This window comes from Vicugna pacos, chromosome 18 (assembly GCF_048564905.1).
Source record: "Vicugna pacos chromosome 18, VicPac4, whole genome shotgun sequence".
Taxonomy (NCBI): Eukaryota; Metazoa; Chordata; class Mammalia; order Artiodactyla; family Camelidae; genus Vicugna; species Vicugna pacos.
Window position 1 is genome coordinate 45,517,086 of NC_133004.1, and position 16,641 is coordinate 45,533,726.

The 16,641-nt window shown below is 51.4% G+C and overlaps 1 protein-coding gene across 1 annotated transcript in view; it reads left to right on the forward strand.

Annotated features, from left to right (window-relative positions):
* GNA12 (G protein subunit alpha 12) overlaps positions 1-16,641 on the forward strand; it is an 80,573-nt gene that overhangs the window by 57,876 nt on the left and 6,056 nt on the right. Inside the window, exon 3 of the mRNA XM_072943406.1 lies at positions 15,573-15,623. Coding sequence (XP_072799507.1) covers positions 15,573-15,623 — 51 coding nt within the window. The remainder of the gene's footprint in view (positions 1-15,572; positions 15,624-16,641) is intronic.

Below are 16,641 nucleotides of genomic sequence, written 5' to 3' on the forward strand. Positions count from 1 at the left end.
AGGCACCAGGGGATGACTCCGTACACTGACAGGAGCAGAACGATGGTTGCCTGGAGACAGGAAAGGGGTGCAGGAGAGAGACCTTTAAGGGCGATGGACGCACGTTCCTCACCTTGAATGTAGGGATGGTCCCCCAGGAATATGCATCTGTCAAAAGCTATCAGATTGTACACTTTGAATATGTACAGTGTCTTGTGTGTCAGTTGTACCTCAGTAAAGCTTTCTGAAGAAGAATGTTCTTGACCCACTGGGTCAGGTTTTACATGGGTTCTTCTCCTGGTGCCATGTGAAAGTAAATCATTGAAAGGCAGCTTCTTAAGTGTCACTGTCCCTCTATTTATTTCTTTTTAACACACACTCAGTTCTCCAAGACCTGGAGTGTGGCTTGATGAGGGGGGCGGGAGGGAAAAGACTGCCTTTCTTAAAGAGCCACCTTCCTTAGTCACGGCTCTCATTCCAGAGGTTTCTGCCCTCCGCCACAGGGTCAGGGTCGTCGGGGGGCCCTGCATAACCCCTCCACCAGCCTCACCTCCCTAAACCGGATTGGTCCTCATAACTGGCCCCTCACAGCAACTTTGTTCTGCTTCTTGACTTAAATAGAACGTTGAAGTGTGATTGCTTGAAGACTGATGTACATAGTACCTTCCAAGTGTACATCCGCTGTGTAAAACACGCCAGTGAGGGGAGTCTGCCGGATGTGTTTACCAGGCAGGCTGCTTCAGAGTTCTCCGCCTGGACCGAAGTCATCATGACACCTGCCACAGAATTTGTCCTGCAAGTGGGAAGTGTGGTACAGAAGTTGAAACTTTGGATCATTAGAAAAATGTAATGTTCACAGACCAGCAAAAACTAAAAGATTTTAGCAACACTAAACCCAGGCTAAAAGAATATTGGCAGGTCTACTCTAAATAGAAAAGCAGCAGGATGCTACAGAAATGAGAAACTCATAACTGGAAAGGAGGTAACTGCCACGAATTACAAAAATAATAAACACAAAGTTGTAAAAGGAGACATTGAAATCATTAAGAGTGGGAGAGGGGAGCAAGGAAAGCCACTGTGGAAAACAGTACGGAGATTCCTCAAAAGACTAGGAATAGACTTACCATATGACCCGGGAATCCCGCTCCTGGGCATGTATCCAGAAGGAACCCTACTTCAAAATGACACCTGCACCCTAGTGTTCATAGCAGCACTATTTACAATGGTCAAGACATGGAAACAGCCTAAATGTCCATCGACAGATCACTGAATAAAGAAGATGTGGTATATTTTTATGATGGAATACTATTCAGCCACAAAAACGGCCAACATAACGCCATTTGCAGCAACATGGGTGTTCCTGGAGATCGTCATTCTAAGTGAAGTAAGCCAGAAAGAGAAAGAAAAATACCACATGAGATCGCTCATATGTGGAATCTAAAAAAAAAAAAAAACCAATAAACAAAACAAACAAAACATAAATACAAAACAGAAACAGACTCATAGACAGACTACAAACTTGTGGTTGCCAAGGGGGCAGGGGGTGGGAAGGGACAGACTGGGATTTTAAAATGCAGAATAGATAAACAAGATTATACTGTATAGCACAGGGAAATATATACAAGATCTTGTGGTAGCTCACAGAGGAAAAAATGTGACAATGAATACATAGATGTTCATGTATAACTGAAAAATTGTGCTCTACACTAGAATTTGACACAACATTGTAAAATGACTATTACTCTATAAAAAAATTTTTAAAAAAGAAAAATGTAATGTCTCAAAGAGATATTTGCAGACCCATGTTCATGTCAGGATTGCTCACGATAGCCCAAACATGGACTTTTTTTTTTCTTTTCCTTTTATGGAATAGAACAACACATGTCTTCCGAACGTGGAAGGCAGAGAGGTTTTATTAGGGAAGTCTGGAGGATAAGAGAAGGTGAGAGAAGCAACAGGTGGTGAGACAGCATCCCGCCACGGGGCGGTTCAGGGCAACCACCCTACGCAGCAGGCTGGGATGTAGCCGCGCAACTTTAGGCACATAGGATGCTGTTGTTTTGTCTGGGAAGCTGAGTGCAGTGCGCTTTGCATATTGACGGTTCCCGAACTCTGTACCTCAGCTGCTTCTCTCTGGTCTTGGAGACACAGTTACCCCCGTCCCCGGAGCGGCACGCGTGAGGACGGGCGCTGTGGTGCTGGTGGCGGCGGCGGGAACTGCAGCTGTGTAAACGCCCCCCTCAGCAGTCCTGTCTGAGGCGATCACAGTGCCCAGACCTGAGAACCTGGGGAGGCTGGTAGCAGGAATGAAGAGTCGTGTCTCTCTGAGACGTGTAAGTGTGCAAGCCAAGGTGCAGAGCAGTACGTGGCATTTGATCCCATTATGTAAAACCAAGCAAATTGTAAAACTATTAATTTCTACATATATATGCATGTTGATAGTATCGGTTAACAGTTGTGGGGGTGAGTAATGAACTCTCCTTTATCCGTGTTTTTAAAATATTTTTACCTTAAGGATGTATTAATCTGTTACCTATTTTGACGAATGAATTTTTCTTAGTGTACGTAACTGTATAGAAGTTTTGGAAGAGAACAAAAAACAATCACTATCAGCATTTGGTTTTATTTCTAATCTTATTTTTGCTGTATCTTGTATCTGTGATTTTCAAGGGCATATCTCAGAACTCCAGGAAGTTTTCGTTGGGAACATTTCTCTAGTGTAATTAATGTTGCGCTGCGTTCCCTGCACTGGAGAAATACTGGGAAAACCTTCGCCTGCTAAGGCCGGACCTAAGAAGGAAGGTGCTCGCCTGTGTTTCATTAAAGGACCAGGAAGCTGAAGGATACAAGTTTGAATTAGTACCTCCCTAGCCGCTAAGTTTATGTGTATAAACTGAAAGTGGAAACATTTCTGACGGCTTACTTGGCAGCAAACCTGATTAGACAGCACCGGGACTGGGTTGGTGGCAAACCCTGACCTCACTCACCTTTGGGTGTTTATAGTCTCCCCCCTCCTCGGTTTAAATAAATGTTCGTGTGTGCACACCACATATATGAGTGCTATGCAGAAATACTAGCATACCTTAGAATGAGAGCCTGCCTACAGCCCAGCTGGTAGTGCTTTGTGATTTGCAGCACGTGGACCACAATGCTTTCCAAAAAATCTGAAGTTTCTTAAATACATTTGTCTAGTCCAAGGGGTTTTAAGGTAAGGGATTGTAATACAAATGAAAAAGGGAAGAAGTAAAAGATAAAATTTGAAATAAGCCAGCCAAGAGGTAATTTTAACTCCTAAAAAGACTGGGAGATAATTGTTACCAAATGTGTGAGAAGCTTATATAAAGGATACTTGTGTCATCATTTTTCACGATAACAAAACACTGGAAACACCCTCGATGGCTGTTGATAGAGTCAAATAACTTCTTGTACATATATTCAGCGGAATTTTTAACATATAGACTCTTATTATACATACAAAAGTTAACTCAAAATTGATCAAAGAACTAAACCTGAGACCTAGAACCATAAAACTCTTAGAAAAAAATTGGTGGAGAAGCTTCATGACTTTGGACTTGGCAATGATTTCGTGAACATGACCCTAAAAGCACCAGCATACCCAAAACAAGAATACACAAATAGAGCTACGTTAAACTTAGAAACATTCGTGCCTCAAAGGGACACAGTCAGAAGAATGAAAAGGCAGCCTGTGGAATGGGAGAAAATATTTGCAAGTCATATAACTGATGGAATCTAAAATATATTTTTAAAAACTCTTACAACTAAACAACAAAAAAAGTCGAATAACTCCTATTTTAAAATGAACAAAGAACTTGAACAGACATTTCTCCAAAGATGATACACAGAAATGGTCAACAGCATATGAGAAGATCTCAGCCTCAGTAATCATCAGAGAAATGTAAAGCAAAACCACGGTGAGCTGTGTCTCTCACCCAGCTAGAGGATGCCAACTATTAGGAAAAAGCAGAAGATAAGTGTTGGTTAGAATGTGGAGAAATTGGAACCTCGTGCGCCGTTGGTGGGAACTGTCAAATGGTGCTGTGGAAGACAGCATGGCGTTTCCTCCAAAGATCAGAACTACAGTATGACCCAGCAATACTGCTTCTGCACGTGTGCACAGAAGAATTGGAAGGAGAGTCTCAGAGACATCTGCAGACCCCTGTTCTTGTCAGCGTTACTCACAGCGGCCCAGAGGTGGAAGCAACCCGGTGTCCATCGACAATAAGGGAATAAACAAGATGTGGTCAGTCCATGCAGTGGAATACCGCTCAGCCTCAAAAAGGAAGGAGATCCTGCCACCTGCTGCAGCACAGATGACCCTTGAAGACAGTAAGTGAAATAAGCCAGTCACGAAAAGACAAACACTAGATTCACAGAAACAGAAGGCAGAACACAGGGCTGGGGGAGAGGAGCGGGAGCTGTTACTCAGTGTGTACGGAGCTTCAGATTTTCACGATGGAGATACTCTGGAGATCTGTTTCACAGCAACGTGAACACACGTAACACTGCTGAACCGCACACTTAAAAATGGCCAAGACTTTTACGTTACATGTTTTTTACAATTCTTAAAAAAAGATGTGTGTGGTAACATGCAACAGCGCATACAAGATACATGGTTGTGAACAGAAACAGGATGCAGACCTCCTCCGTGGCCTCGCTGATTTTCTTCAACTTTGAATACTTGAGTCACAAAATTCAGAATTGAGTTCTCTGGTTATTCATTTAGCAGAATCTTGTATTGACTTTTACCATCACCCTGGCAAAATTGATGGTACTTTTCTTAAATTTTAATAGAAATGATTGTAAGCTTCAGAGTCACATTTTGTTTGGAGAGCTGGCTGGGGCGCCTGGGATCCACGTTCCTGGGGCTGCGCTTCCCTCCCCTGTCAGGGAGCTTTTTCGTTGTCTTCCTGACACAGATTGTTACTTTTCCACCACGCAAAATATAATAGCCCTACCTCAGCATGCTGCACGTCAGCCTGAACAGAAGCCTTGTAAATAATTAACGCTCCCTCAAGTCTCCGAGGATGTTGTTCTCTGGAGGATCGGGCCAAGCAAGTCCAGCTGTGATTAATCTCTGCCCTCCCCACAGGGCTCATTGACACACGCTGTGAGAAACGAGAGAGGAAACTCCAGGTGCCGCACTGGTACCCAACTGGCTGAAGCCACCAGGGCCCTTTGTTCAGCTCTCTTCCAGTTCGAGAAACAAAGAGGATTCAAATGCTTTCAGATGCAACCCCAGCTCAGAGGACAGGCCTTGGCTGTGGTTAAACCAGCCGACAGGCCCTGGATTACAAATGTTTTTGGTTTCTTGCCCTCAAGTAAGAATGTTAGAATTGAAGTCTTGTAAATTTTTTTGAACTTTTAAAAGTTATCAATTTAGCAAGATACTAGAGTGAGAGGAAATTCTTTAGCATCAGGTCAAATAAAAATGTGAATGTGGACCCCTGAACTGTGAGAGAGCAAATAACTCACTTATGTGTCAGAAACAGAACGAAACCTGCTGTCCAGATGCCGGTGGAGAGGAGTCTGGATTATGAAGCAAAAGTGAGCTCCCTGTAATGTTAACAAATAAGCTACTTGTTGGAATGGTTTGGAGGATTCAAATAGTTGAGCAGATAAACTTCACGCAGAACCTCACCCATTGTGCGGCCAGCACATTCCCAGGAGCGTGAGTGGTGAACCAGGGGGGTGATAAACAGGAGGAAGACAGGGCCAGACCAGTGCAGCAGCCTCGGGAGGCCTGGAGAAAATGCGTACAGTCGCCCTTGTGGGCAGAGCTCTGGCCCTGTCCTCCCGCAACATCGCTGCGGGACGGTCCAGTGAGTGACCAGGGCAGACGCGACTGGGTCTGTCTCTCCCACGACATCGCTGCAGGACGGTCCAGTGAGTGACCAGGGCAGACGCGACTGGGTCTGTCTCTCCCGCGACATCGCTGCGGGACGGTCCAGTGAGTGACCGGGGCAGATGCGACTGGGTCTGTCCTTGCGTCCCTGGAGTGGCCCTCCTGTGGAGGGGCACCAGCTGATGCCCCATGTCTACGCAGGAGGGCTGAGGAGGTGGGTGGGCCGTCATTGGCTGACTCCCGGAAGCACCGTTCGCAGCCCTGCTCGGAGAGCTCTTGTGCTCACGGCTACGGGCACAGGATGGCTCCACTCCTCACTTTCTATTTCTTTACCTTTTTGTTTCAACAGCGTTTCAGACTTACCGGAAAGCTGCAGGAGGAAGGCTGACGAGTCATTCGCTTGCTTTCCCACCCCCTTCTCGCTTTCCATATCATTTTTTTCTCTGAATTTTTTTTTTTAATCCTTGCCTCAAAGTTGTAAGCCTCAGATGTCCTGATGCGCATCCATCGGGTGCCACGGTGTTTTAATAAGTTACAAGGGGGGGATGATTTTCTCCTTTTTTTTTCATAAGGACAAATTGTAAAGAGAGCTTTTTTTTTTTTTCCTTCAAATTTTTAGAAGAGGGTAGACTTTTAGTCTTACGTGAAGGAAGATTTTAACAACAAATAAACCTGAGCAAAATGGGTAAAACCCAGCCAAACGGGTTTCTCCGGGAGAGTGTGTCGGGGCCCCGTCCAGCACTGTGCCTCCCCGGGAAGAGGGTGGTCTGCTCCCTTCCAGGCCTCCCTCCGGGGTGTCCCATTGGCGGGCATCCCCAGACTGGACTGCAGACCAGTACAAAAGTCCGCATCCGCCTTTCTTTCTTCGGGGGCTCTAGGAGGCACGGCTCTCAGAGGCATCAGCACGGGGGGGGACCACCCTCGGGCTGTCCAGAGGCCGGGTTGTCCCCCACACCTGTGTTCCTCTTGCTGGGGCGCCCTGGCCCCGGCCTTGGGGGAGCATGCAGGAGCCTGTGGGTCCATTCCGGGTGTTACCCGGGTTTCCTTTTCATTGGCATTTGGGGTCTGTTTAACTTCCTGCTGCTGTTTTGTTAAATAGCTGTGGTTTAATAAAGATGAAAACGGCCCTCTCACAGACTTTGTAATTGGAGCTTTACCTGCCCTGGAAATTTGAGCCTTTGAAATAGTTCTTAGACCTGAACCGATGTTCACCTACTTAGGAGCTATTATACGAGATGAGTAATTGTCAGTGTCAGCAAAGCAGGAGCGTTCTCGAGTAAATGACCTACTTTCTGGAAACTGTTCTGATGCAACTTTTTAAAAGTGCACCATTCAGTGACTTTTCGTAAGTCTGCCAAGTTGTGCAGCCGTCCCCGTAAACCGTTTTCAGAACACGGCTGCTGTCCCCATAAGGTCCCCCGAGCGCCCAGCTCCCAGCGGCACCCCCGCCCCCTTTCTGTCTCGGGGGGCCTTTCTGGGTGTTTCTTGTAAATGGAGCCCCGCCGGGCCTCTTTCACTCAGTATGATGCGTCCAAGGCTGCTTCATCCTGTAGCACGTATCAGTGTTTCGTTCGCCTTTATCTCTGGGTCGTATTCCATTGTGTGGGTAAATGTTTCCTCTGTCTGTTCACCAGCTGTGTGACAGGCATCCGGCTTGTCTTCCAGGCTTCGGCTGTAGGAATAATGCTGCTATGAGCATTCTTATATAGTGTTCTTAAAGGAAATATCAGTTCACTAACGGTGCCTACAAGAGGGCTGAAATGTTGTTCTTTTGAGGTGATTTTCACGATAAGCGGTATTTGTCCCCGTCTTTCCTCCTCCCCCTTCGTTATGTAAGAATCAGGATCTCTTGAAGGTGAGCTTGTTCTGGTGAAAGTAGGGGGTGTCTGTCTTCCCAGGTGAAGTCAGCGGAGCCGCGTGGAGTCAGCAGTGGTGGACGGAGAGGGGCGCTCCCCCCGGTTCTGTCGTCACTGCCCACCTCGGCTGCAGCGGGCCGACCCCAGCACAGCCAGTCCAGTCTGCGGGGCTGGGGTGGGTTGGACACACCTCCACCGCAGCTCCCCAGCGAGTGCTCGCCTTTAACAGGGAGCTTCACCCCCAGTCTAGGTGCCGAGTGTGATAAAATATCATGTCTTCCCTGAGCTGTAAGAAGGAAGATTTTGTGAAATAACCCTACACTTCCCTCTTTTACTTACTGAGCTTAAAAAAAATTCCTTTCGGAAATATCAAGCAAAGTTCCCCGTTTGAGAAGGTGGAAAACATGTTGTTTTGAGAAGCAGTTTATTGACACCCGTCAAATGTGCCCTTTGTCCAAGGGCCCCTGCTGCTCAGGCTGTGGGTGGCTTACGTTTCATTTGGCTCTGTCCCTGAGCAAATCCCTCATGCTGCTCTAAGGAGGAACCCCAGAAGTAGCCCGGACCGGGACTCGCACACGTTCGCGACCACGCAGGGGCGCGCCCTCTGGGACGTGGCCCTGCGCTCCCAAGGCCCAAGGCAGGAGTTCTCTGCATCTGGCTCTGGTTCTCCAAGGAAGGAAGCCCACCGTGGCGAAAAGAGACCGGGACTTGATCGGGAAGTTTAGTTACTGACAGAGGCGGGATCTCCAAATTGTCAGTTTCACAAAAGTAATTTCGTGAGACTGACCTTCTCTCTTGAACTGCCCGTGACTTTTTTAAGTGATTTGGACAGGCTGGTCTTGCATTGAATTCGATCTTTGGACGACAAACCGGAACCTAAAGTAACAAAGATGACCTTACTCAGCCTGATTTGTTTTGTAATGTAACCTTCTTAAAGGCTGAGGTTTACTGATGTGTTTTTTTTTTTAAGGTAAGTAAGAGTAGTTAGTGGAAGTGCTGAATTTTGCAGAACCGTGGCGTGGCCCAGTAGTACATCCAACACAGTTCCCAGGCGGTGCCTGCTCCAGCACCTTCTTTACAGTGCTCATCGCTGGGGAACACGACAGTGTTCATGGCAGTTCTCTCCAGGTTTTGTAGATCCCGGAATAATTCTTTTTTGTCTTGAGCCAGCTTTAGATCATAGGGCCATTCAGAGTTGAAAACAAGTCAGTATACGCCTGCAGAGCTGCGTCCCACTCAACAGACAGCTCTGTGGCTGAGGTCAGGGGAGTCCGGGTCGCCTTTTCAGACCAGGCGTTTGCTCAGACAGTTGGCAAAGCCAAAGGAAGAAATCCTTCGTGGGCTCCCTGTGCTGGACTCTGCAATTTCTCTGCCAGACGAAACAAATAAATGTAGGTGCTGAGTGCATGCTGGCTCTCGGCCGCCGCAGAGTAATTCCGTCCAAACCTCCCGCGGTCCCCGCCGTGGGCTGAGGGGGTGTGAGTTTCTCCTGTCAGTTACCTCTGGCTTTTCCACGTCTCCGTGTGTCTCGCTGGCTTTTCTTTTCGGTGTGGGGTGTCCCTAGGAAGTCCTGCTGGCTTCTTGTCAGCAGAAAATGAGAGGAGTGGCTGTGGGCGGAGAGAGGAGGAGGACTTCCGGGCCAGCGCCTGCCCCGGAGCACAGGCTCAGAGTGTCCGCACAGGAACAGGGCTGAGCCAGGGGTCCCGCGGCCAGGAGCGCGGACCCTCCGCCTGCAGACCTGTCAGCGCCACACAAGAGCCCTTTGTGAGGAGCCCGGCCCGGCCACAGGCGTGTCTGGGGCAGCCCTGCCTTCGGCCTCCGGTCGTCCCCCCCTCCTCCCCCATCCTCCCGGCCGGCCGCAGCTCCAGTCCCGAGAGCAGAGCTGGCCCTTGCCTGCCAAGCTGAGAGCAGTGCCGATGACTCAAGGCCTGGCAGACAGAAGGCTGCTTTGAGCCCTTCTCTCTCCCTTCTGTCCCCCGAGGGAGGGGGAGGATGTGGCCAGGGAGCATCCAGCTGGAGGCACCCTGACCCTCCTCCGCCCCGCACCCGGCAGGGCGGGAGCAGAGACGACTGTCCCGTGTGCTGTCCCGCCACTGCCTTCTCGTAGGAAGGGGACTCCTGTCCTTGTTCCCCTGTGCTAACCCAGCTCCTCAGAAGTGCGCTCGCACTTGACCCTGGAGGCTGGCCTGTGGTCTCCGCCATGAAGCGTGGCATGGGGGTTGAGCAGCCTCTCTGACCTCAGGCAGGTTAACGTCTAAGCTTCGGTTTCTTCCCCTGCGAGGCTGAAATAACCACACTGTCTGGATTATGGGAGACAGCATGAGGTGCGTGGTGCAGGGCCGCCCCCAGAACGGTTGCCGGCTGTGCTGTCCAGCCGGGTGGCGGTTTGCACCCGTCCAGCCACTTGCCCGTCTGTGGTCATTCACAAAGCCCCGGCGTGTTGAGCGTGTCAGCCAGGCGCTAAGCGGGGCCCTTACAGCTCCTCCTGGAAGTGAGACAGCCCTGTGCTCACCTCCCCAGCCTGAGAGTCACTGTTGGGCATTTGAATCAGCTCTTTGGCATATCTTGTCACAGATTTCTCCACTGCTTTGCATGTTTCACGAAGGGACTGAGGTCGGGACGGTGGCTGCGGACGGGGTGAGGGCAGAGCCCGGCGTCTCTGCAGGTGCGAGGCCGCCAGGTGACGCCCAGGCTCCCGGAGGGCTGGGCCCGTGGGCAGCTGGGCAGGCTGCGTAGCTCCCAAGTTGTGGTGCTCTGCTGGTGTGACTGCGGGGGGGCCGGCGGGGGCCGGCGGGAGGTGGGTTTTCAGCGGCCGTCTGAAGAGCTGGTCGGACCGGCCGCTCCCAGATGCGGTCGCAGCACTTTCAGCCGCTGCGTGCTCCCGTTTGTCACAGCCATGCTGATCTTTGTGTTTACCAGCACCTGTCCTGGCGGCTGTTCGTGAATTTTTTTAATAGCAAATTCAATGTGAGAGAAGAAGCATTAGTTGCCAGATTGTAAATCAGGTGAAATTCTGAGTTTAGGGTCAAAAGGCTGGTTTTGGAAACACGCGCTGTCTAGTGGGAGCTCTTTCTATCCTCGGGAATTAAGTAGGTGAGCTGGCCGCGTGCTGGGAGCCACGGGGGAGGGTGTCGCTGTCTCTTCCCATCGCCTGAACACCGTCAGGTAACGAGAGGTTGGCTTGATTTTCTCCTTTCCTTTTACTTTCCTGCTGTGAGGTCTCAGATTCCGTCACCAGCTCAGCCGTCCTTCCAACCATGCGGCAGGAGGTCTGGTCTCAGCCAAGTCATCGGCCCATTTGAGGGCCCACTCCGTGGTCCCCGCGGCGAAGCCCCCGAGCTGGGGCCTCAGCTTCCCGTGGAGTTTTGTGCAGGTCGGCCTTTCCCTCCCATCAGTGTACCTCAGAGGACCCCCACGGCTGAGGGCCAGGTGAGGCAGGAGGCCGGCTGGGTTTTCTAAGGTCTGTGCTGCGTCTCTGTTGCGTTTGTGGCTCCGTTTAAATTTTACTGCTTTGGGTCAGAAATTACAAGCTGTCCCAGGACGAGACGTGGACTGTGAGGACTAACCAGGCAGGCCCTGTCGGGACTGGGGTGGAGGGAATGAGTTGGAGTGAGGAAGACTTCGGCCAAAAGATGCTCCCTCCGCCCCCATCCCCCCAAAAAAACCGTTGTGAGGAGAGAGCCCTTGCTCCCAGGGATGCCAGCTGCTCTGCAGTGATTCCACTGTGGACGCGAGCGCCGTGCTGCCGGGGCGGCCCGCCAGCAGAGACCTCAGATGTCCCTGGAGGGAAGATTAGCATTTGGTAGCTAAACTTAGCTCCGTGGATAAGCTGCCTGTAGAAGGAAGTGAAGATGGATTTAGAGGCAGGGGGTTGGGGAGACTTAAAGGGGCAGTGACAGGTTTTGAAAGGTTTCTGGGGGGATTCGTGGGGTGTGGGGTGCGTGTGCTTGGATGGACCCTCGCGGGCCCCACGTGGCACCTGTGAGATGGTGTCAGAACAGAGCAAACCACGCCTGAAAGTAAGGAAAACCACGGAATGGACTTCGGGAGGGAAGGCATTTTTAGCTCTTAAATGCTTCCTGTTGTGTCTGAGAAAGACCAGTGGGATCGACTGCTTAGATTCCTCAGCGATCATGCTCCACCCTGGAGTTCCACCCTGGAGTTGCGCTTGGGGTGCTGATGAACGTGGGGTTGCCTAGGGGACGCCTGGGGGGTGGGATAACGGACTCGACCAAAGGCAGAAGTGAGCCTGAATAACGTGGGGGAAAGTGACCTCTCCCCTACCGGGAAATCCTGAGTAATTCATCATTTACTGTCTTTTTAGTCCTCTCTCAGCGTTTTCTCCTCCTTGCCCCAGGCTAAAATGGGTGATAGGAAAGGGGAGAGCGGAGACAGACTCTCAGAAAACGCACGCACCTCGGCACTCAATTCTTTTCTTTCTCGGCCACGAACCCCACTTACGTGTTGCTAACTGAGGCCTTTCTTTTTGTAGTTGCTCAGCCTTGAAGTACCAGGTGTTTCCCTATTTTGTTCAGTACTTTTAAAATTGAGTGTCTGTGTCATTTTTATGTGTTTATAGTCATGACAAAGCCTCTGGCGGCAGGAGGTGGGGGCAAGAAAGGAGGCCCAGTCGTGAGACTCTGACAAAAGTGGTGGAAAGGTCGTGTTTAATAAGGTCGGCCTGCTGGTCTGAGAAGCCGCGTGGAGGGGCCGGCCCGACCTCAACGTCGTCCTGTGATGCCCTTCTCTGGGCTTCTCTCTCTTGCTCTTTTTAGAAATTGTAAAATATGTAGCTGTTTCTCACACCCTGTGTGACTCCAGCGAGGGTCTGAACATGCACAGCTCAAAACCTAGTAAGCCAGGCGTGTCTGCACCCGCCCCGCAGGGTAAGAGCGCCACTGGTAGTTTGTACCCCCGCGCACCAGCCCCACCATAAGTGCCATTCTGGTTTGGGCTCATTATCCCCTCCCTTTTGTCTGTGTTTTCACCCTCTGTGTGTCCCTAAAGGGACCGAGGAGCCACATGACTTCCCACTGGCCAGGTTACTTAAACGGTCCGTCTTGTTTTATCGTCTGTCAAACGGGGACTCGTCGTTGAGCTCATGTCGCTTGCAGCAGTGCCCGGCGCTCAGGGAGCACTGTGCGTGTTTCAGCTCCTGTGACTGTCATGTTATGCTTGGCTCTGCCCGCTTGTAACCCTCCTGTGAGTAGGGAATAGTGTAAACGTCTTACCACCACTTGCCTCTCACTCCCCGCCTCGTCCTGAGACGCGCCGCCGTGCGATGTGCAGTGCGTATGGCGGCAGCCCCGCCCCCGCCCCCGCCCTCCCTGCACTCGCTCCGGACAGCGCTGCAGCTTGCGCGCGGGCGCTCGCGGCGGGCCCAGCCACCTCCAGCCTTGGCTGTGGCGCCACGCTGCCCAGGACTCTGGTGCCCGGCGCTGGAGCCCTCGAGGGCAGTCCTCAAAGTGTGGGGTGCGCGTCCCTGAGACCCTTCCAGGGGCCCCGCCTGCTCAGAACTGTTTTCATAATAATGCTGAGACACTGTTTGCCTTTTTCACTCCCATTCTCCCAAGAGTGTACCGCAGAGCTTTCCAGAGGCCACGTGACGTGTGACAGTGTTGCCTCTGGTGGCTAACTAGGTGTGTGCTTATATATTTTTGTATTTCTAAATTCGCTCAGTTTTAATTTCTAATACGGTGAACAGAGACAGTTGGGGAGCTGTTGCATTTTGAAGGCTTTTTTTCTTTGTGTTATTTGAATAAGTTAATAAAAATACAGGGGCTTTCCATAAAAAGCCTGAAGAAACCAGATTCCGACTCATTCCATTTGTTTTGAGCTAGTTAATGACTAATGCCTCAGCGAGACATTCTTCAGACGTTCATTGGGTTTTTAGTGCTTCTATTTTATGTTAACCAGGCAGCCCCGTTGGAAGGAGGGGAGAATCATTCTTTATTGTTGCCTTTTTGACGGCCTGTGATTCCTCCCGGCCTCCACCTCTACGTCTTGGACTAACCCACAACTACTTTGTCCTTCCTCCGTCCCCTGCGGGGCCTCCGCCAGTGATTCTTGACCCAGATGGGCTCCCTGCCACGCACACACCTGCCCTGTGACACTGGCAGAAAGTACCGGAGTTCAGCCAGCTGTGGTGGGCTGGACCGCACTGCTGGCAGAGGAAGAGATGTGACCAGAGCCAGTCCCTCGTGCACTGATCTCGCCAGCCTGGTCCTGTGCGGTGCTGAGCCTCCAAAGGCCCCGCACGAGGGGCAGTGGGAGGGGAGAGAGAGGCGTCTCGCGGAAGGGGCAGCCGTAAATCCGTAAGTTCGCCGTGTGCAGCCACTCTCCGCTCACCGGCTGTTTCCTGTCCGGCCGCGGGAGGAGGTGGGATGTGCAGACAGAGCAGGAACACGCACGCAGCCCCCGGGGAAGGTGCACAGCCACTCAGATGGAGGCTTTCCCCACGTGGAAGGCTGGGGGGCGGGGAGAGGCCCGAGGCCAGGGTGGCCGCGTGGTGGAAGCTGGGTGCCGGCTCCAGCAGCCCGCAATGCCAAGGAGGAAAATCGTCCTTGTGGTTCACAATCTGTGCTCAAATGGGGAGGAAGCGTGTTCCATCTCCTTAGACAAATGCTCTCATCTGAATCATCCCACAAGGCCTTCATTTTAGAATGGGAAGGCTGGTCCGTCACTGAAGGAAATTCACCCGTCGGTTTCTTCCTTCAGGCCTGTTGGAGACACGTGGGGAAGAGAAGCCGGGGGCAGCTGCTCCAGTCCATCTTCATCCTGTTTTCTTTTTTTATGGCGTCACAAGCCCCAGCTGTAAACTGGTACCTTTCTGATGCTCTTCCTCCTTAAAAGTCGAGAGCGTCAGCCTGCTGCTTGTGCCGTGGCCCTGCCCCACCACCGCCATGCGCGTGCAGCCGCCCACTTCCCAGGTCCCCGTCCGAGAACCTCGCCAGCCTTGCTGGTCCCTGCCAGCAAGCGGGTTCCGAGTGAGCTCTGCGGGAAGCGGTGTCCGTGGGCACGTGGGGTGGAGCTAACAGGCAGCACCCTGCCCTTTGAGGGGAGCTGTTGCACGCCTGCGCACTTTCCCCGTCCTCTGTGCGCTCCATTCAAGTCGACATCTGCAGGCCCTCTAAACACTTCTTGGACCCATGCGTGCTGCTGCCCTGGGGAGTGCAGCTCCTCCGAGAATGGACCATGGGTGATTCTTAAGGTGCACTTCTAGGGATTGGCAGTTTCGGTTTGTATCAGCGTTCTGTCCAGACAATGTCCGGGGGGGTGAAAGAAGACTGGCCATTCCCCTGCAGAAGTCCAGACCAAAGATTCTCCTCGTGGTAGACGGTAAATCAGGTCGTACCAACATGTGATGTAAAGTGGAAGGTCAGGCCTGTTTCCAGAAACTGGAACGTGTTTGGTAACTTGCCTCTTCTCATAAAGCGATACCGTTTTTAAGGACAGTGTCTAGAGCGCACTGGGCCAGCCCTGCCAGAAGCACAGCTGTTCCCAGGGCCTGCACCTCCCGGTCTGGCTCGCCGGCAGCGTGGCCCGGAGCAGGCCGCGTCCACATCTGGGAAGGACGGGGTTAGCTTGGTCAGAGGGGCGGCACCCTGCCCATCACCACAGCCACGCGGGGGCGCCTGGAGACACACAGTCTGAATCTGAACCTTGGGATCGGAGTTATAGAAGTTGCATTTTTAAATGTTTTTAAATTGTGTTTTTAGTTTGAAAAAATGCGTGTACACTCTTAGTCTTTTTCCTTTCCTTCCTGTTTACACTGAGGCAAGACAGCCTTCATTTGACCGTGTTAGGTCCTTCCAGTTACCAGATGAGGGTTCCTCAGTCCATACTGAGTCGTGAATCTTCTTCCTCCATGACAGGGTGAATCAGTGAAGTACTTCCTGGACAACCTGGACCGGATCGGCCAGCTGGTGAGTAAGACCCCACCCCCGAGTCTGATCCAGGGTCAGCAAACCTTTGTGCGGGGACCAGAGCCACGAAGCCGCGACGGCTTTCTCTGTCGTGCCCGACGACCCTGAGTGGCTTTCGGCGTCTCCCTCCCACTCGGCCCGTGTCAGGGCGGGCAGGGAAGCGTGTGCGCTGGGGAGGACTTCCTCACTCGGACAGAGGAAGCTCCCACCTTCTTGCATGTGCACCTTCAGTCCCGGCTAAATCGGGATGTGAAGCCGTGTTTCTGTGAGAGCGCCTTGGCCCAGGCCTCCCAAGAGGAGACAGGAGTTCTTCTGCAAACAAAGGCCTCCTTCAGAATAAAAATATTACGGAAAATTCAGACAGACACAAAAGTAGTCTAATGAAAGTCCAGGGTCAACAGTTACTGCTCAGGACTCATCTTGTTTCACCAGCCTCCTCCCCACCCCCCAGGGGCAAACCATCATCGTATCGTTTCATCAGTGATGTTTTAGAGTGTGTCTCGTGACAGATAAGGCTCTAAAAATCATAACCACGATACCATGATTTCTCCTTGGAAGATCCACAGTAATGAGAAGGAATAAATCCATGTATAACTGAATCACTGCTGTACACCAGAAACTGGCACACTGTAAATCAACTGTACTTCAGTTTTAAAATGGTAGTAATTAGAAGTAACTCCTTACTATCAGCCAGCCTCCCCGCTTGTCTCAGTGACGTCCCTGGGGACGCTGCGCCATTCTAGCAGTTTGAGCCGCCCTCCTGGTGAGGCCCACCCGTCGCAGCTGGTCCACGTCACTGAAGCTCCTTTCCATCTGTGGGTTTCTCCCTCCCTCTTTTCTTTCTTCCGCTCTATTTGATGCAGGAGTGACTGGACCATTTCCCATGTGGGGTTCCTCCCATCTGGACTTGGCTCTTCCGTCCCTGCAGTGCTTTTGAGGAAGTTTCTCTCCCCGTGTGCCTTGTGAATTGGTAGTTGGGTCTAGAGGCCCCGTCCCTGCTGCATTTTTGGCGAGGATG